Source organism: Sturnira hondurensis, unplaced genomic scaffold (assembly GCF_014824575.4).
Source record: "Sturnira hondurensis isolate 20B ecotype Veracruz unplaced genomic scaffold, ASM1482457v3 Scaffold0017416, whole genome shotgun sequence".
Lineage (NCBI taxonomy): Eukaryota > Metazoa > Chordata > Mammalia > Chiroptera > Phyllostomidae > Sturnira > Sturnira hondurensis.
The window spans coordinates 607,804-633,109 of NW_028090047.1; the positions used below are offsets into that span (position 1 = coordinate 607,804).

Below are 25,306 nucleotides of genomic sequence, written 5' to 3' on the forward strand. Positions count from 1 at the left end.
GTGTTCTGATGCAGTTTAAGAATTCTATTTCGTGCATATTTGTGACAAAAATATATTTATTTTTGTCATTCCTTCTTCCATATATATTTAGGATGGTTTACTGTAAGACACACAGTTAAATGAGAAAAACTAAAATAGAACCAATTGCTCTAAACTGTGAAAAAAAAGAACAAAATATAATTATACCCAAACTACACTTTACCAAGGTAATTAAAATAAGTATTAAATTCAATTCTTCCTTCCTGGTTGGAAAAGTAAAGAGGAAAAAGAAAGTATCATGTTTTGGTAAAAGGAAAATATAACATGTTTTACAATAATAAATACAAAGTAATTTGTAGCATCCATCCTTTCACAGAATAGTATTGTGCATAATGAAAATAATGGTCAGGGTCCTAAATGGTGGTTTTACAAAGGAAATAAAATAGGAATATTATTCCTAAAGTTCTTGACCTTTTCTATCAATAAAAAATCAAGGATTTAATGTAAATACTTAAGAGAGCAACAGTTAATTTTGTCATGAATCTCTCTGATGACTCTAATTTAACAGAGATGTGACTTTAAAAAGAGAAGGGATAGATATCATTTGTCTTAGGTCATCTTTAGAAAAAATAATTATCTTAACTTTTTCCTGGAAATTTTCACCTGCTCAAGAGAGGAACAGAATGAGAAACCAAAGTTCAATTTGACAGACTTTGGGGGAGACAGCTCAGAATAAGAAATATCACATATACACATTGTTAGAAATCCACAGTATTGGCCATAAAATGGTTCATAAAATCATCCCTGAAACTGAGTGGTATTCCTTGCTATGGGCCAAAAACCCTGTCTCAGTGGCTTCTACTAACTCAAAGAATTGGCCTACTGAATGAAATTAGTTGACATTGTTCATTTGAACATGATTCATTTATTCAAAAATCATTAGCATCTACAAAAAGGACAGAAAAAAACCCTGAATTTTTATTATATGGCCTAGTGAGTACAATAGATGAGAGAATTAAATGTAAGGGAAACATGTTTTGATATCTGAAATGTCAAAACATTTCAGATTGACCTAAGATGGAAATTAATAAGGAGGAGCACAGAGCTATGAAGGGTGTATATCAAGTAAGTGGACAGTTAAGACTCCTTAAAAGGATAATGTCTGAACAAAGACTTAGATAAGATGGAATAAATGCAGGAGAACATTTGACATGAACACTATAGTTAGAAGGCCAGTGTTTCTCTAGTATGATGGGCAAAGGAGAAAGTCAGTTTGGAGAGTTTGGCAGGGATGTGATCAAATAGTGTCTTGAGGCTATGAATTTGTTTTTTATGGTAGAAACAACTGGAAATGACTGAAGAATAAATTGGGAGGACTCATTTAGGACAGTTTGTGCACAATTCATAAAATTCTGTGAGTGCTGGGTGATAATCTGTTGTCGTTTAACAATTCTCCTTTGTACATAGATATGCATATTCCTTTATTTCTTCCATTCCTTGCTCCATATGAATTTGGGATGGTTCAGAGGTAGATACAGAGTTAAATAAGAAAAAAACAAAATAAAACAATAGCTTGAAATTATGGAAGTGCTCTCCTCCTTGGTAGATGGCAAGAATAGAAGGAGGAAGACCAGTTATCAAAATAGTGCTCTTGAAATAGTGCTGAGAGGGATACAGTTTCATTTACTACAACAGGAGACTGAGAGAAGTACAGGTGTAAGGTTTACACTTTGCATATATGTTCAATAATCTGTATCAGTCATTATGGGCTAAGTCTGCTGTTTAATACAATACACTTTATTGTTACCAGCACTCTGTTGAAGGACTATTTTTAAATTTTGGCACCCTTTTCTTGGTAGTATTAATAGTGCAGAAGTGAACGTCCTCATACATATCACTTCTTGAAATCTTTGATGCATATCTCTGGGGGAAATTACTAATAGTGAAATTGCTGGTTTAGTGTGTGCAGCTTCAAAATTTGGTAAGATATTGTCCAGTTAGTCTCTAAATGGTTGGATATCTATTTAAAGAGGGTAAGAGTCTCCAAAACTGTTCTTCCTGACAGTTTTTCATAAGAGGATTGTGATTTCCATGTCCAATGTGGCATGTGATATTGCTACATCATGTTTGCGTCATTTCCACACTAAGCAAGCAAAGACGTATCCGTTCCTCAACTTCAGCTACTACTCTGTCCCCACTCAAAGGCTTAGAAAGGCTATTTCTACTCTCTTCATTAACTCAACTGCCACCAAATTTTATGTTATTGTGTAAGCTGTGTGTGGTATTTATTAATTACGTTATAATTTTTTAAAGCTTTTGCCCTGGCTGGTGTGGCTCAGTGCTTGAGTGCCCACCTGTGAATCAAATAGTCACCAGTTCAATTCTCAGTCTAGGACACATTCTTAGGTTGCAGGCCAGGTCCCCAGTAGGGGGCACATAAGAGACAACCACACATTGATGTTTCTCTCTCCCCTCCTTTCCCTCTCTAAAAAGTAAAATAAATAAAATCTTTTTTTAAAGCTTTAATTTAAGTCAGTTTCATGGGGCTTTGTTAAATGTTCCAAGAAAATATGATTTTTCTAGGTGAGGCAAGGGTTGAAAAAACTTTTTACAGTATTTTATTTTGAACAGAAAATTTCCTTTTGGAACATCTATTAGCATAACATTTAGGACCATTTGCCAGCCTCTCTTCTGCTGGTTACAGAAAATTTTCAGAGTCAGATCTACATATGTTCCTGACTTTTAGTAAATAACTAGAGAGTAAATAACATATGCTACAAAATAATTACCTCAAAAGGAGAATGGTAATATAACTTGTGACCTAAAAGTTATTTTGAAAGTGTAATTCACAGTCATCTACATTTTCTAAGAATTAAAACTCCCAGTGTTTCTAGAGAAACCACCAAGTGTGCTTACATTTTTCACCTTAGATTCCAATCTGCTGTATTGTGTTCTCTTTGCTTGTTATCCTGTAGTATCCATTATAATCTTTTTTTTCTATGCAAGGTCTCAAGTTATACTGAGAATAGAGTGCAAAACAGATGGGGTCTGGAACTTTCCCATGACGTTGATTGCTACGGAGCCTGATGTGGATGGTGTCATTAATGTCCCAGGGACTCGTTTATTGAAGGAAGCTGTTACTCAATTTTGGCTGTCAAGTGGGAAAAGGTAATATATATCAAATAAGAGTATGTAACTGGTTTTGTGAATGTAATTTATGCTGAACCGAGAAACAAAACTTAAAATGAAAATGTCTATTGTGTCTGGTTAAGCCAGAGCAATATTGCTTCTATGAATCAAAGCTTTATATATTTTATAATTTGTATTTAAAAATTTGAAAATAGGTCCTACAGGGTGAAGACCAAACAAAAAACCAAGAAGCAAAATTAAATAATTAGATGTTGAAATTTAGGATAATGTTTCTGTTTATTTTTCAAATGACATTTTAATATACTTGTTCAAAATATATAGAATATTCTTCAGTAAATTTTAATGGCTTGGGATTATGAAGTAGTTACTTACTGATTCAATTTTCTATATTACCATTCTGCTCAGCCATAGCTATCTTTATTATACTTGTGATAACATGGACCACATGACCACAAAACTTTTCCCTATCTTACATGTGAAATATGTTTTTACAGGGCTTTTTTTTTTAGTTTTACTATACCTACCATAAACTCATCCATTGTAAGTATCCCTTTCAGTAATTTTTTGGAAAGTGTATTGAATTTTCTATCATAACGACATTCAGGTCTATGACTCTCCCATCTTCTTCCCAAATTTCCCTCAAGCCCCTTTGCAATCAGTGATCTGCTCTTTATTTCTATAGCATTGCCTTCTTCAGATATTTCATATAAATAAAACCACTCACTATGTCTCTCTATAAACTTTTTAAAAAGCAATTTTAGGCTTACAACAAAATTGACAGGAAGGTACAGAGATGTTTCTTACGCCCCTTGGCCCACATATGCATAGATAACCCCCTCCATTGTCAGCATCACTCACCAGAATGGTACATTTTTAAACAAGGATGAACCTACACTGACACATCACAATCACTCAAAGTCCATAGTTTACATTAGGGTTCACTGTTGGTGTTGAACATTCCAAGGATATGCACAAAAGCATAGTGACATAGCCATGACTATATCCAACAGAGTATTCTTACTGTCCTAAAAATCACCTATGTTCTCTCTATACATCTCTCTTTCCCACCCCTAGCAACCACTGATCTGTTCATTTTCCCTATGGTTTGCCGTATATTTTCCCTATAGTTCACTTGGCTAGAGGTTTATCAGTTTTATTGATGTTTTCAAATAACCAGCATATAAATGCTTCCCGAAATTCTATATTCAAAGTGCTGACTGGGGTCTGATGATAATTACCCTAATTTTCTTTGCTACAGGGCCTATATAGGTCAGATCTCTTATGAATGAAAGATTGTCTACTAATCACAGAAAGCCCACCTTTGATAAGCAGAGGGTAAAGGGTTTCATGTTACTGGGTAATAGTGAGTACATTCCCCACTTACATTATACAAGATCTGAGACATGGAGTAGGGGAAGGCAGCACTTGACTTACTCGTTTCCTTAAGTTCTAAAACAAATGACTTGTTTGCCTGTGTTTCATGATGGCTCATGCTAGTTCTCATGTGCACCACAGAGATTAAGGTTACAAAGGAACTAGGCATGCCTGGAGGCATCTTATGTACTTAGTTCAAAATGAATGTTCAAAATGAATGATGGACAGTTAAATGTACAATCACCTGTTATATTTGGATCTCTCACATGGGGTAAGACTGAGTTTCACTTAGCCCCTTTGAATCCCTTGTAGTCTTATTTACAACTTCCAAAGATATTTCAAGTTATTAGGTATTTTGGATTACATGTAAATTGATTTAATGCATTTGAAAAGTTTTTCAGGGCTAGTGAAACAGTTTCAACTGATTTCCTTATAACCAATAATTTCCTCAAATGCAATATTGGACAAAAACAATTGGAATAAGACTCCCAAATTATATTTTTTAATTATACACAATGTTGTTACCATTTGCTGCTCCTAATTCTACATCTATTTTATTTCACTAATACCATCTGTAGTTCCTTGCATTCCAGCCCATTTTATACATTGTAATAAAACCAATCTCCTTAGAACAATGTTTTAACATGAAATTTCCCTCATCAAAAGCATCTGATAATTCCGTTTCTTACCCAAGGTGGCATCTGAATTATATATGCACTTCATGGTCCTAGCCTGCTCGGACCTTCCCGATTTCCTCTCTTTGCTGTCTAAAACAGATTTTCTCTTCCCATCTTATGGTAAAAGTCACTATTATCAGAGCCTGTTGTACCCATTGCTCTTTTGCATTTGTCTTCATTTTCTTTCTGCTTCTACATGCCCTTCTTAATGCCTCTTCAACTTTCTGACTTCTACTCATTGTACTTCTACTCACAATAAAATCTTACTTGACCAGTTAGACCTTAAACTCCTATAGCACTGTGTAAACCACTCATGGTTTTTCTTTTAATGCATGTGCCTTGTGTTTCCAGCCAGGTTTCATTTATATATATAGTCATTCCTTAGGCAATACATAGGTTTTATTTCTTTGTACTTTTTCCTTGTCTTTTGTATTTCCAGTAGTGAACTTTGTTCATAATTGTATCATCCATCAATGCCTAGCACTGGTAATAAAATGCTTCAAAACAACCATCATAATGATGACTATGTTAATACAGATTGATCCTCATAGAGCAGTTTCCATATGTCAGGCAATGATTTAGTGGCTTTATAGAAATTAACTTCACCCTGGCTGGTGTAGCTCAGTGGATTGAGCGTGGGCCTGCGAACCACACGATCGCGGTTCGATTCCCAGTCAGGGCACATGCCTGGGTTGCAGGCCGGTTCCCAGCAGGGGACACACGAGAGGCAACCATACATCGATGTTTCTCTCCTTCTCTCCTTCCCTTCCCCTCTAAAGATAAATAAATAAAATATTAAAAAGAAGAAATTAACTTCATTTAACAGATATGAAAACTGAGGTACAAAAAGGCTAGTAAATTACCTGAAGCCATGCACCTAGATAGAGCTAGCATTCCAATCCAGGCCACCGATATCCATAGCCCACCTTTCAAACCCTCTGCCATAATGCTCAATACACATTTCCCAAATGGACGAGGAAATCCCAGCCTGAACCCTCCCCCATATCTTCTATGTTTCACTGCTAGATCTGTTCTAGGAACAGTTCTTTACCTTCTCCCTGCCTCTCCCTGTCAGTTTGGATTTTTAATTTCTCACTTACAAACTCCCATGCACTGTGCCTCTGTCCTGCTTTATTCTTCCAAGAAGTTCTTCAACTTCTTCCATGGTCTTCATTTAAAATGTAATCAACCCTTGACAGGAAGTTGGTCACTTGAATCTTACATGTCACTCAGTTCACTTCAGATCATAGCAACTCATCTTCAGGCCCAAGGATCTTTAATGAACCAGTAAACTACTTTCTTCTCTCTTCACAATGTGAGAACGAAGGGAGAGTGAGCAAATATCACACTGGAAGAGTGGTAAAATCAAAGGCTTTATAACAGCTACTGAGGTCAGGCATTTTAGATAAGAATTTATTTACGAAGAACTGGTTTTTCAATTAAGACATTGAGTTATTCCAAATGTTAGTATAGAAAGCATTTTCTTCTTTGTACACTATAAATATAAGATGTGATGGGAAAAATCTTTAAGATTCCATTTTGCCCTACTGGGAACAATGGCACTCTGCAGTAATTTTTAAGATGCCTCCTCACTGTTACTCTGTAAGCATCCCATTAAGTGACAAGTATCAGACTCACAGCTGCAGAGCAGCTTTACTGTTTAACTTTAGCTAGTGCACCAGGATATAAACTCTGTTTGTTCATGAAGTTCTCACAAAGAGACTGCACTAATGATGTAATTTAAAGATGATATTTATATTTTTGTTTCAGAGATGCTGATCCATTCACTGCATACTTCCTGCCTGGTAGTGATCCTGAGTTCTTTGTAAAACCTCAGGCTGGAGAAATTCCTCCTGGTGACACTGATGGAATTGCCCTCACTGTGGGTTATACCCCTAAAACGTATGGTAGAAACTATAGAGCAAAATTAGTAGTACAGGTGAGTTCTATAAAGGCAATAGACAAGGGTACTTGTTGTTACTAAATGTATTAAATCATCTAGGGCACAGGTGGCAAATTCAAGGCCCATGGGCAGAACCCAGCCCTCCACCTTGTTTTATCCAGCCTGGCACCTCGTTTCTACCCGGCAGCAATACCAAGCTCTTGCTTAACTGTTAGGGAGTAATTACATTCATACAGTCCTAAAATCACATTCAGTCCTTTGAAGGCAACCGCAAGACCTATGTGGCCCCTGGTGAAAATGAGTTTGACACCCCTGATCTAGGGAGAAAGGGTTTCACCCAAAGATCACAGATAAAAAATAGCAATATTATCATTAAAAAGTGACATATTTCAACTGCTCTGTCTTATTTGAATTTTCTTATGTCCGGTAAAGAACTTTTAATTACAGACTACAACAAAAATGTCATCACCAATGGGAAGTAAGAAATGGTTTTACTTCCATATTAAGGAAATGGGGAAGAGACAAATAATGACTGCAAAGTGATATTATAGTAACATAATGTTTTGTATGATAACCTAATCAAGGACTTTAGGTGATTTGAGATAGAGATTTCTGAAAACTTTAATTAAAGCCTAAGGTAGTATCAGAATGTTAAAGTCTAAAATGGAGAAGATTAAGTAGAAGACAAAATCTATTTTGAATTGAAAAAAACACCCTGTAAAATGGGCCTGGCCATTACTGTAAAAGTCTGTTAAAGTGATCATTTTATTAAGAGTTAACATATACAATTTTGAAAATGTACCCAAATTTCTCCATAAAATTTTTACACATATATTTTACTAAAAACATTCAGGTGAAAGACAACTTTCCAGTTACGTATGAAAAAATGCCACTGTTGCCCTGACTGATGTGACTCAGTGCATATGAGAAAAGAATAATGTTGAGTACTGCTTGAGAGCAGTATTTATATTTTTTACTTTTTTGAGAGTTCTTGCAACCCAGGTAGTAAAAATACAAAGTCTCTAGGGTCCTGCTGCACCTGGCCCTTTGCGGCATTGATACTTGATTTCAATGCTCATGTTGCTGCACCTGCTTTGTGCAAAATAAAGACAGCCTTTCAATCTAAGCAGATTAAGTGACATCTTTAAAAGTAGATTTACAAATTAAAATGGTGATCATTTTATGTAAGGTACAGTGGACATTTCTGAAATTACCTACTTAGGACACTTTGCCAACTAAGTCTGTGCCTGGTTTCCCTCTGTCGATTTGACAATTCAGTCACCGGAAGCAGAACTGAAGAAGGGTTTTTGTTAGAGAATAAGCTGGTATATGGCATCGGCTGAGAACATGGTGTTTTCATTTAGTAATGAAGTGGTATGTTTTGACACAATTTGTGTGGGGGATGCTGAAATTGAACTGTGTTTAAGAAATCACCATTTGGTTGGTTCTCTTTTTATTATAGAAAATTCCAAATATGTATAGAAATAGAATAATTCATCTTAATACAGTTATCATGCAGTGTGAACAATTATTAACTCACGGCCAATCCTACTTGAAGTATATTCTCACCCCTTTCCCCACCTTCCATATTATTTTGAAGAAAATCTCAGACATCTACCCTGACCAGTGTGACTTGATTGGGCATCACCCTGCAAAGCAAAATGTTGCTGGTTCGATTCCCAGTCAGGGCATCTGCCTGGGTTGCAGGTTTGGTCCCCAGTCAGGATACATATGAGAGGCAATCAATTGAAGTTTCTCTCTCATATCAATATTTCTCTCCTTGTATTTTCCCTTCCTTCCCCTCTCTCTAAAAATAAATAAATAACATCTTTTTTAAAAAGAAAAGAAAATTTGAGATATGCTATTATTTACATTTTTTGTTAACCTGTAAAAGACAAAAATAATAACCACGATATGTTAGCATATCTAAAAATTGAAAATAATTTCTTAAGATCAGCACATATAAAATATCTATTTAGTGTTCAAATTACTGATTGACTCATAAATCTCATATTTCTTTAATTTAAAAATATATGTATGGAGTGTTAGAATAAAGGGCATGAACAACTTCCTAAAAATATATTTGGATTATATATTATGTACTACATATAAATACACTCACCATCATTTATGGCAAAATTATTTGTATCTTACTTGAAATGCACACAATAACATTTAGCAATTATTTTCAAAGGACCTTGGAGATGTGTTGGGTGGAAGAACAAATCCTTACATGTAGTTCCCACTTATACTCACTAGGTTTCAGATAAGAGTGCCCATCCCCCTTCATATAGCTCCCTCACATGTACCCACTGCGTGGGTCATTCGTGCAGGTCTGTCTTTTTTAAAAAATATTTTTTATTGATTATGCTATTATAGTTGTCCCATTATCCCCCCTTTAGTCCCCTCTGCCCTAGGGCAGGTCTCCTGATGTATCTTATCCATTTGTACTCATGAAGTGGGTCACTTGTAGTGTACAAATTTATAATACATAAGTATAATCACCAAAATGTAGCTTTGTTTTTCAAGTTGAACATTCTTATATGAAGTAAAATGTTATTTAACTTGAATGACATTTGATTTGTTCTGCTTTTGACTCATCGATTCTGAATGCATGATTACTGTGAACACTAGATAGAAGGGCCAGTTATTATTAAAAGAAGGCCATTCCAGATGCGCAAGCAATGCCTGCACTTAACATCCTCTGATAGATATCAAACCTTGATGTTACTGCAGTATTCATTTGACCTGGACTTACCCTGAACTAGTTTTCTGAAGATGCATGGTACAAATCTTACTGCAAGGAAGAAATCCTAGATGAAAACAAGCAGCGTCAGGAAATTCTGCAGGAGCAGTGGGACTTAAGTATGAGCAAAACCATTCAGAAAATGCTAGACCGCCTAATGTAATATTGCCATCTTGTGCATTATGCAGAAGAAATAAAGGATTTTAAAAGAAATCCATGTGGAAATTGTACTGACTTGGATTTAGATTATGATTGTCATTAATAATTTTACATCATTCTCAGAAATTTTAAATGGTTATGTTAATTATGTGCTTTCATAATCAAAAACTGAAGCAGCTCCACATATTTTGGCAGTTGGTTCTATAGCCACACTTAAGTTGTCATGTATAGGTTCACCATGCAGTGTACTGTTTCCCTTAGTTACGGTTCCTGCTGGGCAACAGTGTCATGCACACCAATAGATTGCTTCCATTTACATCAGATGGTTGCTTATTTCATTCACAGGGCAGACCTGTAATTGTGGAAAACTACTTAGTGAATGCTTCTTAATACATAAAGCCAAATGCTTTTCTGAATTGATTTTCCATATTGTTTGCTTTTATCCATGCTCTTTCAGTTTTGTATGTTTCCTAGATCTTACATGGAGAAGAGGGGTGTTAATTTGGTTAACGTTTTCCTACAGTTTTCTCAGTCCTTGCATATTTTGTACAGAATTTCTTCCTCTCCTTGTTTCCAGACAGAAGATAAGTACTATTTGTATGCTGTCAATGGATTTCCTGAAGTCATTGGGCCACCAATGAATGTAAAAGCCAGAATTGACGCAACTAACAAGAAGTTTGACAACAGGCCAATTTATCGGCACGATTTTATCACTGAAAATGCTAAGCTCCCAAGCACAGGGGTGTCATCTACCATCAAGGGTGACCCTTTAATGTTGAAGAAAAAATAAATGTTTTTTCCAAAATATTTCTTGTTCTTAATTAAATCTGAACATATTTTCGCGATTGTTATTTTGTCTTTTTACTATTTCTGAGTTATAATATTTCAGTTATAACAGGTCTTATATACTTTATGTCTAATGGTAAATCTATTCTCTGAATATGTTATATCTAATTTCTAAGTTAACAGATTGGATGCAAATATTGATTGGTTCACTTTTAAACTACAGGAGTACATTTATAGTAAAACTGAAAACTGTGATTTTGATGACAATACTATTTCTATTACTGGTGCTGTTCACTTTCTCATGTTGACATTGCTTATGAACCTTTAAAACATGAATGGTGAAGTGTCATATAAGATGGTATTAGAAATGCAAGAGAAATAGAGGCAGAAGGAACCAGATGATCTGATCCAAGTGCCTTTATTTGATGCTGCACTTACAGGTGGGCTGAGTGGGCATCGACTGCAATCCCAGGGGGCGAGGCAAGAATGGGGTTTTTAAAAGAAAAAGGGCAGGGTTTGTGAGGGGTTAGGGGAGAGGTTAGTCTCTTGTTCTTCCAGGTAGGAGCCTCAGGATTCCAGGATCTGAGCCAGGACAGTGGGTTAGGTAAAGCGCTGGGCCGTTCCCAGGTACAGGAGGGTCAGTCTGACCACAGGCCATTGTGGCTGGTGCCAGGTGTCTATTGTTTGCAGTGGGAGACAGTTCCAATTAAGCCAAGGGCTATCAATTGAGTTGGAATAACTGATCATGGGTAGTCCAGCAGGTTGGAACCCTGCCCTAACTGGGTCACCAGCAGTCTGGAGGGCTGGGAAACTGTCCTGACCCTTTCAGATGGAAGGATTCACCATTTCTGATATCTATTATTTGGAGTATTATGTCCTATCCAATGAGTTTTTTAATTTCAGTTATTGTGTTTTTTTCAGTTCTAAAGTTTCTACTTGGGTCTTCCTTATATCATCCATTTCTCTACTGTCGTTCTGTTTCTTTGCTGATACTCGCTATTATTTCAGACATGTTCACAATTGCTTCTTGAAGCTTTTATTTTATTGCTTGTTGGAGATGACTGCTCTAAAATATTTATTTATTTATTTATTTATTTTAATTGTTGTTCAAGTACAGTTTTTTTAACCTGTTAGTTTATTTATTTGCCAAATAGTTACTCAGAACCATTAATATCCTGGGCCTAAAGCTAACTGAACCCACAGAATAGGACATTTTTGCTTTGAGCTAAATTTCCATCTGTCAGTGATTCTCTCCAAACAGTAACCAACAGGTAGCTGGAAAATGCAACGTTGGCTAAATTTCATTTTTGCTAATCACAGCTGACTTACTCCCCCAGGTACTCAACTTCCAACTCGATTTGCATTTCCCCCCCTTCTTACCTCCTCTCCCTCTCTCCAACCCCCTTCTTTCCTCCCTCCTTCCCCTTCTTCTCTCTTTTCCTTTTCCCCTCTCTTCTTCTCTCTCTTCTTTCTTTCTTAAAAAAAAAAAGAGAGAGAATTTCTCAAGTACAGTTTTAAAATCTTAGTCAGATTATGCTCACATCTCCACCACCTCAGTGTTGGCACTTACTATCTTTTTTTCATTCAAATTAGGATCTTTCCAGGTCCTCCATATAAAGAAGGTATTTTTATTTGAAACTTCTCCATTTTGGTATTATGAAATCCTGAATCTTATTTAAACCTTCTGTTTTCATTGGTTTCATATGCTAGCACTCCAGAAGGAAAAGATGGGGCACCAACATGTTACTGCCAAGTGAGGGTGCAAGTTCAGGTTTCCCCTCGACACTCCATTGACACTCAAGGAGTGGGAGACTGCTCAGTACCGCGTGGTCCCCTGGGAGTTCCTGTTCCCCATTGGGCTTCCAGTAACAGTTTTGTGGCAGTGCCTGGTTCTTGTTCCTCACATGACCCCCAGTGACAGCACAAGGAGGGTGTCCTCATCATGAGTGACAGGTGGTGAAAGTCCTTTCTCTCCACCACCCTAGGTAGGAGGGGCAGGAACCACCTTGTTACTGCCTTTCATGCAGTCTCCCTGGCAGTGGGGTGAGGAGAGCCTTCTTACTACCTAGTAGGGATGAGTATGGAAGCCTTGCCTTCTGCTCAGCTTTCCCTGACACCCCTTCAGAGGGGGGTTGTGAAACTTCATTACAGCCTGGCATGTATGAGTGTAAGGGTGGGGGCCACCATTTGGCCATGACTTGTTAGTGTGAGACGACTTTTTCTATGGGATCTGGCTGGAGTAGAGAAGTTACTGTCTAAGTTTTCTGTCCACTAGACTAACATTTTCCTGTTTCTTGAGTTCCAAGGTTGTCTTTAACTGGTATGCCTTCTCCTCTTCATGTTTTAGAGTTATATCCATCCACCTATCTGGATATATACAGAAATAAATATATGTATATGGATAAGATTTTAGTTGTACTTATTGGGAGGAAAAGATAAATAAATTTAATCCATCGTCTCAGGAGAAGAAGTTCATTTCAGATTCATTTCATTAACTCAGAAAGAAAAATAGCATGGATGCTTTCAGTTTCCTCCAACATCATTGTCATCTATTTATTTCAAAAGTCAAAAGGGGCCCTGGCTGGTGTGGCTCAGTGGATTGAGTGCCAGCTTGTGAACTGAAAGGTTGCTGGTTCAGTTCCCAGTCATGCCTGGGTTGTGGACCAGGTCCCCAGTTAGAGGTGTGTGCAAGAGGCAACTAATCTATGTATCTCTCACACATTGATGTTTATCTCCCTCTCTTTCTCCCTCCTTTCCCCTGTCTCTAAAAATAAATATCTTTAATAAAACTTAAAAGGGACTTGGCTCTATGAACCCCTTTATTCTGTAAGAAGCCAACTTCAGCATAAACACACCCCTTTGGAATATTCCTACCATCTGCTTCTCTTCTCAGTACAAAGAGAAATTAGAAAAGTAGAGGTGCTGAGGTTAAGCCCAATACAGTCCAGGTGATGTGCAGTCCAGCTGCACATTAATGAGCCTTTGAATGCTGGCCTCCCTGAGATTCCTCACTATTTGAGGCCAGGCCTCTCTCATGTCTGGTAGTGTCCCTGTCCCACAACATGGGCTTGAGAAACCCCAAAGAGCATCTCCCATTGTCTCTGTACAATGGCTCCAAGCACGTGTTACTGAAATAATTGCTATGAACTTTTATAAAATATTTCAGTTTTAGTGTTCACTTTTTAAAATCATTTCATCTTTCCTGATCATAAACTGACAAAAATATAAAACAGCCAAGTGTTTGGATTAAATTAAAGAGAGTCAAAGATAATATGCATAATTCTCTAAGAAAAAAGGACCTCGTTTAGCCTCAGTATTTATTTGCCTCTTAGATATTCAATAATTGCATTTTTCTGAAGTGACTTCTTGCACTAAAATAAATGACTAAAGAGTGTCTTATTGCTGACACAGATCACAGTTTGTTGCTAATGGAATGTTAACTGCTTTTTAAGTAACTCTGAATAAATCTGCTGACCCATAAAAGATTCATCTAAAAGGAATCCAATTAATTTTCTGGCTCTACTAGGACCATTGATGTGAAAAATCTTTCGTATTTTACTTTGTTTCAACCATTGCAATACTGAGAGTGGCACCTGGCTTATAAAAAGAGATTTTAATTGAGAGCAGTTACACATTTAAAATATGTCAAGGTAGCCATTTAAGAAACAAACTCCCCAGAAGAAAAATGATATTCAAGCATGTCTTCTGGTGTCAAAATCATGTCCTGAGTACGGGGATTTACTTCATTTGAAAGATCAGGAAGGTGGTGCTGAAACAGCATTCTGAGGTTTCCAAAGAAAAACAAAACCTATGAATGACTTCAGCTTCATCCTTGGGGAATTAATCCCCTTTGTATCTGGGACAACTGCTCACAGAGGACAGTGCCAAACTTCAACAAAACCGAGAACTCAATGCCTCAGCGGATGTCTTAGTGGCCTGAATTTCCTCAGTTGCTTGTGTGCCTTCCTGCCCTGTGGGCCTAGGAAGAAAACAGTAACTTTTAGAGCATGGTTTGGAAATGGGGGCTGTACCTTTCCTCCAGGACTCCATGTTAGTTATTATGCTTTGAAACAATAATACATTGTGTGTGAAAATAAAACAAAAATTATGGAATATGATGTTTGTTTTTATAAGTCAAAAAGATGAATATTAAGCAAACCCTTGTAGACTTATACCACAGTCCTCCAAGAATAGATACATCTAGTAGTTATTTAAACAATAACTTATAGCCCTCGCTGGTGTGATTCAGTGGACTGAGTGCTGGCCTGTGAACCAAAGGGTCATTGGTTAGATTCCTGGTCAGGACACATGCCTGGGTTGTGGACCAGGTTCCCCAGTAGGGGGTGCGTGAGAGGCAACCACACATTGATGTTTCCCTTTCTCCCTCCCTTCCCCTCTCTAAAAATAAATAAATAAAATCTTAAAAAAAAAAACCAACAGCTTACAAGGACTTGTGTAAGTTGTGCTGGCTACAGAGACAGATAAGCAGGCTGTAAATTGGTTTTAAGTTGCAACCTTCTGTGTTTGAAAATAGAAAATGATGAGTTATGTGACTGTATGGGATTTCATAATAAAAAATGATACTGAATCTACATTTCAGCATCGCTGGCTCCTAAGCACAGAATTCAAATTACTTTGCCCAGAAATATGGTCACTGTGAGACAGACCAACGCTGGGTGCTTGGAAATCAGCCAGTCCAGAAACATTACTTCAACAGGGCTGTTGTACACTATTGAATATATAATCTTATTTCTATTAAAATATTTTAGTAAATGTGGAGGCAACTTTCCTTGCAAGTCCCCCCAGCCGCCACGGATGAAAGTAATCATGACTGAGACATGACGTGATCTGCTTGGGGAGGAGAAGTGGCCATTTTCCCAGAGGAAACAGGCTGTGAGCTCCCTTCTCTAGGGGCTTTTATTGGGTTGTAATACACAGGAATACAGGGTGGCAAGGATCAAACAGGAGATAACATTTCAAAGAAATCTGAGGGCTTACTATGAGTCAGAGTCTGTCAGGAACAGAGTTTTAGGGTTTCCTGCTCAAAACCTTAACATATGAATGAAAGCACTCTTAGCAGAGCAGATTTCACAGGTTTATCAGGAAGTCTTTGTGATGCCAGATTTTTCCCCAGGATACGCTCTAGCAAGGCAAGGAGCTACACCTCTCCCCAACAGGTATTCAGGCTTAAGTGGATTAGTCAGGAAGCGCTTCTCCCAGAGAAGAGGAGGACTCTGGCTTTGTCAAAGCTGGGGGCGAGAGTCCATTGCTTCCAGTCGCAGCCCCCCCATCCCAGTCCTTCCATGAAGGCCTCCCAAGTGATTGAGTCTGGTATAGGTTGCCCCCCCGCTGTGAGGCGACTTACCTGTCATTGACTTCCGACCAAGCTTTGGGGGCAGGGAGAGGAAACTGAGGCAGTGTTTGCTACCAGAGACAAGCTTTGTCTCTTGTGGCTCGCATTCCAAAGGTTGTCCCTTGCCCTTAGCCACAAGGGGTTGAGATACAATTCCTAGAACCAGTCAGAGAGGTCTATAACAAGTAAACAATTTTCACTTATAAAGGTCAAATATTTTTTTATATATGTATACAGTTATGAAACCAGTAGCCAGATCTAAATACAGAACATAACAGCTCTCAAGAAAACTCCACTGTACCATGTCCTAATTAATACTCCCCATAGGGTCACTATGATTTCCAGCACTACCATGATGAAATAATTGTAGCTGTTTTGATTTTAATACTGAAAAATCATATAATTTGTTCTCTTTTCTGATTGGCCTCCTTTTCACATATTTTGTTTCATTCATCCACATTTTTGCATGTCAGGTTCTTCTTATTGCTGAGTTATAACCCACTGTATGAATATATCACATATAAATATAGGTATTTGTCCTTCCACCTGTGGTAGACATATGCACTCTTCCCAGGTTTGCTTCATGTACAAAGCTGCTAAGAACATTCTTGTCCATGTTATTTGGTGCATGTGTACAGACATGTCTGTAGTGTGTATGGTCAGGAGTGGAATTGCTGGATCCTAGGTACGTTTTTTAGCTTTTCTATTTGCTGTCAAAGAGTTTTCCAATATGGTTTTACCAGTTTACCCTCCAACCCACTGTGTGAGAGTTCCAGTTACTTTTTATCCTTGCCAACATGGTATTGTCAGTCTTTTTAATTTTCATTGTTCTAGTATTACTCTAGTGATACCTCATTGAGGTTTGAATTTGCATTTCTTGATGACTAATGATGTTGAGCACCTTTTTATATACTAATTAGCGATCCAAGCTGGGAAAAAACTCTTAATATTAAAATTCTTAATATCATAATGCCCTCAAGGTGCATCCATGTTGTCCCATGAAGACACTATGCTAAGTGAGATTAAGTCAAAGAAAGAAAAATATTGTATATCACATATATGTGGAATCTAAAAACATCTGAACCTCTGAAAACAGAGTAGAATGGTGGTTACCAGTAGAATGAAGGTTACCTAAACTGAGGCTGGGGGTGGGGAAACTGAGAGGTTTAAGAGTACCAATTTGAAACTAGTAGACAAAAATATTCTGGAGCTATGATGCACAGTATAGTGATTATAGTCAACGATACTGTGCTATAAACTTCAGATTTGCTAAGAGACTAGGTGTTAATTGTTCTCAACACAAAAAAAGAAGTGATAATTATGTGACATAATACTGGTGTTAGCTAACACTACTATAGTTATAATTTGGCAATATATAAATGTATCAAACCAACAGGTACACCTCAAACTTACATAATGTTAATATTGATCATATTAAAATATAGCATAAATTACATGTTTTTATATTTCTTTACAGATCTTAGATAAAAACAGCTGTTCTTTCAGAAATTCCCGAAAACCGTATGTTGGTGTTCCAATTCAATAAACTTGAAGAGTACAAACCAGAGTTACATACCAAAGCCACGGATGAGTGATAAGAAAGTACACGGATGAGTGATAACTGCTAAGCTATCTCAGGCAGTTTTTTTTTATCTTTAGAGGGGAAGGGAAGGAGAGAAGGAGAGAAATATCAATGTATGGTTGCCTCTTGTGAGTCCCCTGCTGGGAACTGGCCTGCAACCCAGGCATGTGCCCTGACTGGGAATCGAACCGTGATCGTGTGGTTCACAGGCCCGCGCTCAATCCACTGAGCTACACCAGCCGGGGCTCTCAGACAGTTTTTAACCATTCACTCTTGTTCCATGTTAAACATAAAATATCCAAAGCACAGCATCCATCACAAATTATCTGAGAAGCTCATGACACACTGATTAAATCAGTTCTGTCTCAAAAAGGAAACTGTTAGAACAAGGCCAAAGTTAAGAGTTTAGGAAAAGATTTCTTAAGATATGATCAGTGGCATTTTATTTGATGCACATAGGTGTTTTATAGTTTTTTTTCTGAGTACTGAATCACAAATGCATATGTATTACTCAATATATATGAATATGCATGAGTGTATAATATATAGAACTATTTAGAGACACATGCTACTATAAATGAGCATTCATCTAAAAAGCTCTTGATAGTTCATTAAGCCTCACAAGTTGTCTGAGGCACATAAATGACAAGAACTATGCACATTACTGAAAAGAAGAGACAGAGTCCCAGAGAGACTCGGGTCCGAAACTGAAAAGAGAACGCCATACTCTGGCATGAACATTCATTCAGGTGGTAGTCATTAAATTCATAGAGCAATCAGGGCCACCAAACATGTAACTCTTGGGCACAAGTGCTAAGATTTTGTCACCATCACTAGCTATACACATGGATGTAACTGTAGCCAGTAGTGTGCTTTCACCTTAAAATCACACGAGCTTAGCATTAAAAAAAATTTATTCTATTGTTCAATTACAGCTGTCCGCATTTACCCCCAACCACTACCCCGACCACCCCAGCCATCCCCACCTCCCTCCCCTGCTTCCACCCCCTTTCGGTTTTGTCCATGTATCCTTTATAGTTCTTCCCCAAAACCCTTACCCCTTTGCCCCCATTTACCCCTCCCACCTCCCCTCTGGTTACTGACGTGAGCTTAACTTTAATTGAAACAAATAATTAGGTTTGCCAAAGATGAGGTCTCAGACTTCCGCATGAGTCCTGGGTTAATAACCATCTGAGCCGCCATTTCCCTCATTGTTATGTAGAAGCCACTAAACCACTGTCTCCACCTTTTCCTAGAGTTTTATAGACTGTGTACATAAGTAACACTGCAGGCTGAAAATTTGTAAGGTGAAAATGCAAATTATAAATTTCATTACAATTTTGGAACTTGAGACCATGCCTGTCTCTCAGGAGGAAGTGCAGAAAAAATAATAAAGCATCACGTGGAGGCTTTAGATCGCTTGTTGTTGGATTATTGTCGGTGCTCAATAGGCCTGGCTGTTTAGGCAAGGGCACTGACCTCTTCTGCCTTAGACTATCAGATAAAACAATGACAACAGCCAACACAACAATAGTTGTCTAGTGCGAATGAATCAAAAGTGCACCTATTTTTGTCAATCAGCAAAAAATATATTTCAGGGGTGCCACAAAAGGTTAGTAATTAGTTTATGTGTGTCATAGATGAAAAAGGTTGAAACTTGCTGCCTTATACACTTCTGCCCACTTTTGTGTGTGTCCAAAATTCTCCAAAATAACCTTTTTTAAAAAAATGCTTTCAAATTAAAATAATACATAAACATATGCTGCGGTGCTGGGGTTTGTCAAAGAGTGGTTGCTGGGTCCTGTAGCATCAGCAGCCATCTGGGAACTTGTTTGAAAGGCAAGTTCTTTGGTCCCACCTATATAACACTAAAATGTGAAAATCATTAATGTAATAAAAATAGCATTGGTCGTTTTAGAAGAAGTCATCAGGAAGATGTGACCACTGGTTGACCCTCAATCAGGACCTGACTGGTCAGAGGCTTCTTCCCCAAAACCCCCAGGAACCATTCAAGAATTCTCGCCTCGGGATGGTAATGTGTTATTGAACCCAGCTGGATGGTGCACGTGACTGAACCCAGTTAAGGACTCTATATAAATGTTAAGATTCTGGTGGGTGGATGGCTGGCTGGGTATCTGGGTGTAGAGTTCTCATCTTGGTGGCTGTCTGAGATAAGTCAGGTAAGCAAGTTTCCTTGCTTATTAACCTGTTACCTATCAGTCATCAGTCTCTCCTTGCACTCTGTGTGCAGGCGTCCATGTCAGATTTCACCCAGTGAGTCCCGAGATTTTGAACTAACAATCTGGTGTTAAGAGAAAATTTAGCTCAGTATCATCTATCTGGTTTTATAACCTTGGACAAGCCACTTACCTTTCCTGCATATCAATTCTCTTCTCCAAGTGAAGTATGGCCCTTCTTGCCTCCTGGTCCCTTTCTAGTTTGGCCTTTGAGGGTGGCTAATACACACACCTTAGGTGAGGGAATGCATTCTCTGGGAAACTGCTCTGCAGAGCTGGGAAATTATATGGCTTGATTGACTATGCAAGCTGCTGGCAAACAATTGTGTTTAATTGATGGCTCTCTGTATATCTGGAAGAGAGTTCATTTTCATCTCCAAATAAAGTTCCAAAATGTAAATATTGTTTCACAATAGTTTTCTATGGTTTTCATTTTAATTGACATTGGTGTTTGGATATTACTATTGATATTAAGCATAAATAACTTGGGGCCATTTACTTGTACTTTTAAAACTCTGCATTCTATTTGATGCAGAGTAGGGACTAATAATTTCTATAACACATTTTTAAAAACTAACACTTAATGTACTATGCATCTAAAAAGCGTTTTTAAAGGACTGGTGAGAACCAAACCCTGTCAGGTCTTTATACAAGTCAACCACACTCCTCTGGGTCACAAAAAGACGTTAAAAATTCCAAGCCTCATGAAGTTTTGGCCAAGTGAGTTATCCTAATGAAGAACAGAGAGTATATGAACTGGGGTGGGGGGCAGGTACAGTCAGGCATTAATAGTAATTTATTTAAGTGCCACCATTAATTGCCAGGAGATTACTGAGGCAAAGCATGGGAAAACAATAGCAATGACTCAAAGGTATATTGGACTTAGAAGGGTATAACCATGGCCAAATTTAGGAGAAGGAGAAGCCAGGAGCTCAATTTCTGAGATATGATGACCGACTAGGAGGCAGGCCACACAGCCCCACAGATGCTGTGAGTCACCAGGGTGGCTCAGAGTTGTGGCTCACACCATTCAAACACTACTAGAAGGTCAAATACTATGAACAGTAAAATGACAACAGACTCACAACTATCAATTACTAAACCTAAAAACAAAAACTAAGTAAACAACTAGAACAGGAACAAAATCAGAGAAATAAGAGATCACATGGAGGTTTTTCAGTGGGGAGGGGGAAGGGAAGAATGGGGTAGAGAGGTACAAGGAATAAGAAGCATAATTGGAAGGTACAAGAGAGATGAGGAGAGATCAAGAATGGTATAGGAGACAGAGGACTCAGAGAACTTATAGTAGAATCCATGGACATGAACTAAGGTAGGGAATGCTGAAGGGTTGGGCATGCAGGGCTGAGGGGGGAAAGGGGAAAATTGGGAAAACTGTAATAGCATAATCAATAAAATATACTATAAAAATAAAAAGAGAACCAACTGTGTGGTAAAACACATTTGCCAATGATACCTCTGACAAAGGTTTAATCTCCAAAATATACAAAGAACTTACACGACTCCACTCTAAGAAGACAAACAACCCAATTAAAAAATGGGCGAAGGACTTGAATAGACACTTCTCCAAGGAGGACATACAGAGGATCCAGAGACACATGAAAAGATGCTCAATATCACTACCTATCAGAGAGATGCACATTAAAACCACAATGAGATACCACTTTACACCAGTCAGAATGACCATCATAAACAAAACAATAAACAACCAATGTTGGAGAGGGTGTGGGGAAAAGGGGACTCTAGTCCACTGTTGGTGGGATTGCAAGCTGGTACAACCATTATGGAAAACAGTATGGAATTTTCTCAGAAAACTAAAATTGGACCTGCCTTTTGACCCAGCAATTCCACTGCTGGGATTATATCCTAAGAACCCTGAAACACCAATCCAAAAGAACCTCTGCACCCCAATGTTCATAGTAGCACAATTTACAATTTATAGCCAAGAGCTGGAAGCAACCTAGTTGCCCTTCAGTAAATTAATGGATCAAAAAAATTATGGTACATATACACAATGGAATTCTATGCAGCAGAAAGAAAGAAGGAGCTACTACCCTTTGCAACAGCATGGATGGAACTGGAAAGCATTATGCTGAGTGAAATAAGCCAGCCAATGAAAGACAATACCATATGATCTCACCTTTAACAGGAAGCTAGCAATAAAACAAAGAAGCAAGCAAAATAAAAACAAAGACACTGAAATAGAGAACAGGGGGACAGTGACCAGAGGGGAGAGGAGAGGGAATTTCAGGGGGAAAAGGGGAAGGATTTACAGGAACTAGTATAAAGGACACATGGACAACAACTAAGGGGGGGTGGAAATGGGAGGGAGGTGGGGAGCACTGGGAGGGTGGGCTGGGATGGTAGTAAAAGACAGAAAACTGTACTTGAACAGTAATTAAATTTTAAAAAAGACACATGGACAATAGCAAGGAGGTGGAAAGCGGGTAAGGAGGTGGTGAGGGCTGGGGTTAGGGGAAAAGGCAGAAAACTGTATTTGAATAACAATAAAAATGTTTTAAAAAAGAGCAATTTAATGGACACCAGGAAAATGTCAAGTTACTGGGAGCTCTGGGTTCAAAGGATGTCATGTTAGGCCTGAGAAAAAGGGTCAGTTCTCCATAAAAATCTATGGGCAGCACCTTCCATCCTGTAGTGGTCTGCTATTTACAGATTTAAAATGTCTTGTGTATAAACAAGATACTTGACGTTAATATATACTGGGTCCAGCACAAATAATGCCACTTTTTATTACAAAATCTTTTATTACAAAAATCTGTCATTCTGTAACATAACAGTATCACACTCAAGCACACCATATGACATTTTAGGTGAAATATTCAAATTAAAACAATTATTATACACATATTGTTACCCTAGCAACTACACTCAAGCAGGCATTATTTGTATACTTATTTAATACCTGCAGTTATTGACAGCAATGGGCTGGAATTAAGCTGTGCAGGGAACAAATATAAGGCTTGCAAAGTTGCAGCTATAGAGATTTATAGACAGGTGTTTGATGTGTGCCTTAAAGCAAGTTAAAATCTCCATGGCTACAGGAACTAGCAAAGAAGAAGTAAGTCTAGGTATTTAAGTTGGTCAGGGTCTCTAGGCAGTGTGTACTCTTACTGAGAGTGAATTAAGAGAGAGAACAGTGAAGTGGGGACTGAATCTGATACATACTTTGTTTCCATTCGTGCTGAGGGTATAGTGACCTAAAGAGGAGGGTCACAAAAAATCCGTGCAATCCTGACATACATCTGATATAAGTCTATTTCATTTGATCCTTATGAATTGAAACAGTGTTACATAATGTAGTCATTCTATACTTCTGTTTGGTGACCTTTAATTGTTTACATTTGTGGGACAGAGCAGGAGACTTTCACTTCCAGCCAAAAATGGAAAAGCCCCTTTTCTTCTAGATCTTCAATGTTATAACTGAAAGCCCTGAACCTAACACAACAAGCCTAGGAAGACTCTGAAAGGCAGTAAGACAGATGACTGGGGACCTTGGGACTTGAGGAACATGGCCATGAGTTCCCTGGTGTATGAATCTATCCAAGCTGCCATAAAATACCACAGCCTAGGTGGTGTACACAACAGAAACTTATTTTCTCATTTTTTTAGGATGGAAGTCCAAGATGAAGGTATCAGCAAGGTTTTTCTTTTAATTACTATTAATTTTCTTATGCTTAGAAAACAACAATTAACATGAGAACTTAGCACTTAAAATATTTTAAGTGTACAGTACAGTATTATCATTTACAGCCACAATATTGTACAGCAGATTTCTACAAATTATCTTGTATCACTGAAACTGTATAACTGTTTATTACCAATTTCCTATTTACCCCTTCTTTCAGCCCCTGAAAACCACAATGCTGTCGTTTACTTCTATAAGTCTAGCTACTTTTGATATCTCTTAGATGGAATCATGCAGAATTTATCCTTCTGTGTCTGGCTAATTTCACTTAGCATCATGTCCCCAAGGTTCATCCATGTTTTTACAAATTGCAGAATTTCCTTCTTTTTTTGTTTGTTTGTTTTTGTTTTTGTTTTTTTAGAATTTCCTTCTTTTTGAGGCTGAGTGATAGTCTATTGTATGGATGTACCACATTTTCTTTATCCGTGAATATGAATGCATATTTAGGTTTCCAAAATTTGATTGCATGTGACCTGACTGGGAATCAAACCTATGATGTTTCAATTTATGAGATATCACTCAACCAACTATGCCACACTGGCCATGGCTTTACATGTCTGTCTTTATGCCAGTAGCATACCAGTTGTATTACTATAGCTTTGCAATATACATAGAAATCAGGAATGTGATGCTTTGAGCTTGATCATCTTTTTAGAGATTGGTTTGCCTATTCAGGGTCTTTTGCAGTTCTATATGAGTTCTAGAAGTTGCTTTTTCTGTTTCTGTAAAAGGGCCACTGGGGTATTCATTGAATCTTTGAGTCTCTCTTAGTCTGGCCTGTTCCCAGTTTTATTGAGGTAACTGAAGCAGCTTACTTACCCATCCTCCACTGAAAATTCGCCCAGTGTTCTATAAATGTTAAAAAGAGAGAGATTATTTTCTTTCCAGTACATATAATCATACCTTAGAGTTTTCATTTTTTATTTCTTTCCAGTACATATAATCATACCTTAGAGTTTTCATTTTTTAAATTTCTTCCCATAAATCAAAATATGAATATGAAATGTCTTAAGTATATGTAGGATCAAAATCATTGCTATTATTATGCTCAGAGAGTCTTACTTTTCAACACTTTCCATCTCAGTTGCTTTTTTCCTGTCAAACTTGGCTACTCTTTGGTCTATGTGGAAATAATATTATGAACAAAAGACAGCTACAGAAGTTTAAATTGGTTTTTAAGGGAATTTGATCATGAATTTACAGGATCTGAGGTTTTAGATTCAGTGAACCCATCATCCATCAGTTGATGTGCTCTATCTGAAATCAAATGTTTCTATTATGCTCCCAAAAAGTAGAGACATTTGGAAAAACATCTTTTAAATGATACGGTAAGCTTATTGTATCAATAAGACTATGTCAGCGTGGTAGTAGAGCTTCCAATTGTTATCTAAAGTAATCAGCTTTTGTTATTCCATGCGAAGTTGGGTTAAATGAAAAAGAGGTCTCAGAAAGCTAAATGCATCCCTGTAGTATAGTTAGCTTACCAGTCAAGAAATTTCTAATTGTACCACCTCCAAAACAACAGAATATTAATGTCACTCTCTTATGCACAGGGTTGTGCTTACAAAGTAATTATACACATATAGATGCATACATGTATTAAGCTGATTTTACTCATTTAACAACACAATGTAGT

At 37.6% G+C, this 25,306-nt stretch overlaps 1 protein-coding gene across 1 annotated transcript in view; it reads left to right on the plus strand.

Moving 5' to 3' along the window:
- CFAP47 (cilia and flagella associated protein 47) overlaps nucleotides 1–10,778 on the plus strand; it is a 328,185-nt gene extending 317,407 nt beyond the window's left edge. The window contains exons 61-63 of the mRNA XM_037067787.1: nucleotides 2,986–3,147; nucleotides 6,951–7,119; nucleotides 10,566–10,778. Coding sequence (XP_036923682.1) covers nucleotides 2,986–3,147; nucleotides 6,951–7,119; nucleotides 10,566–10,778 — 544 coding nt within the window. The remainder of the gene's footprint in view (nucleotides 1–2,985; nucleotides 3,148–6,950; nucleotides 7,120–10,565) is intronic.
- Nucleotides 10,779–25,306: the final 14,528 nt, after the last annotated feature.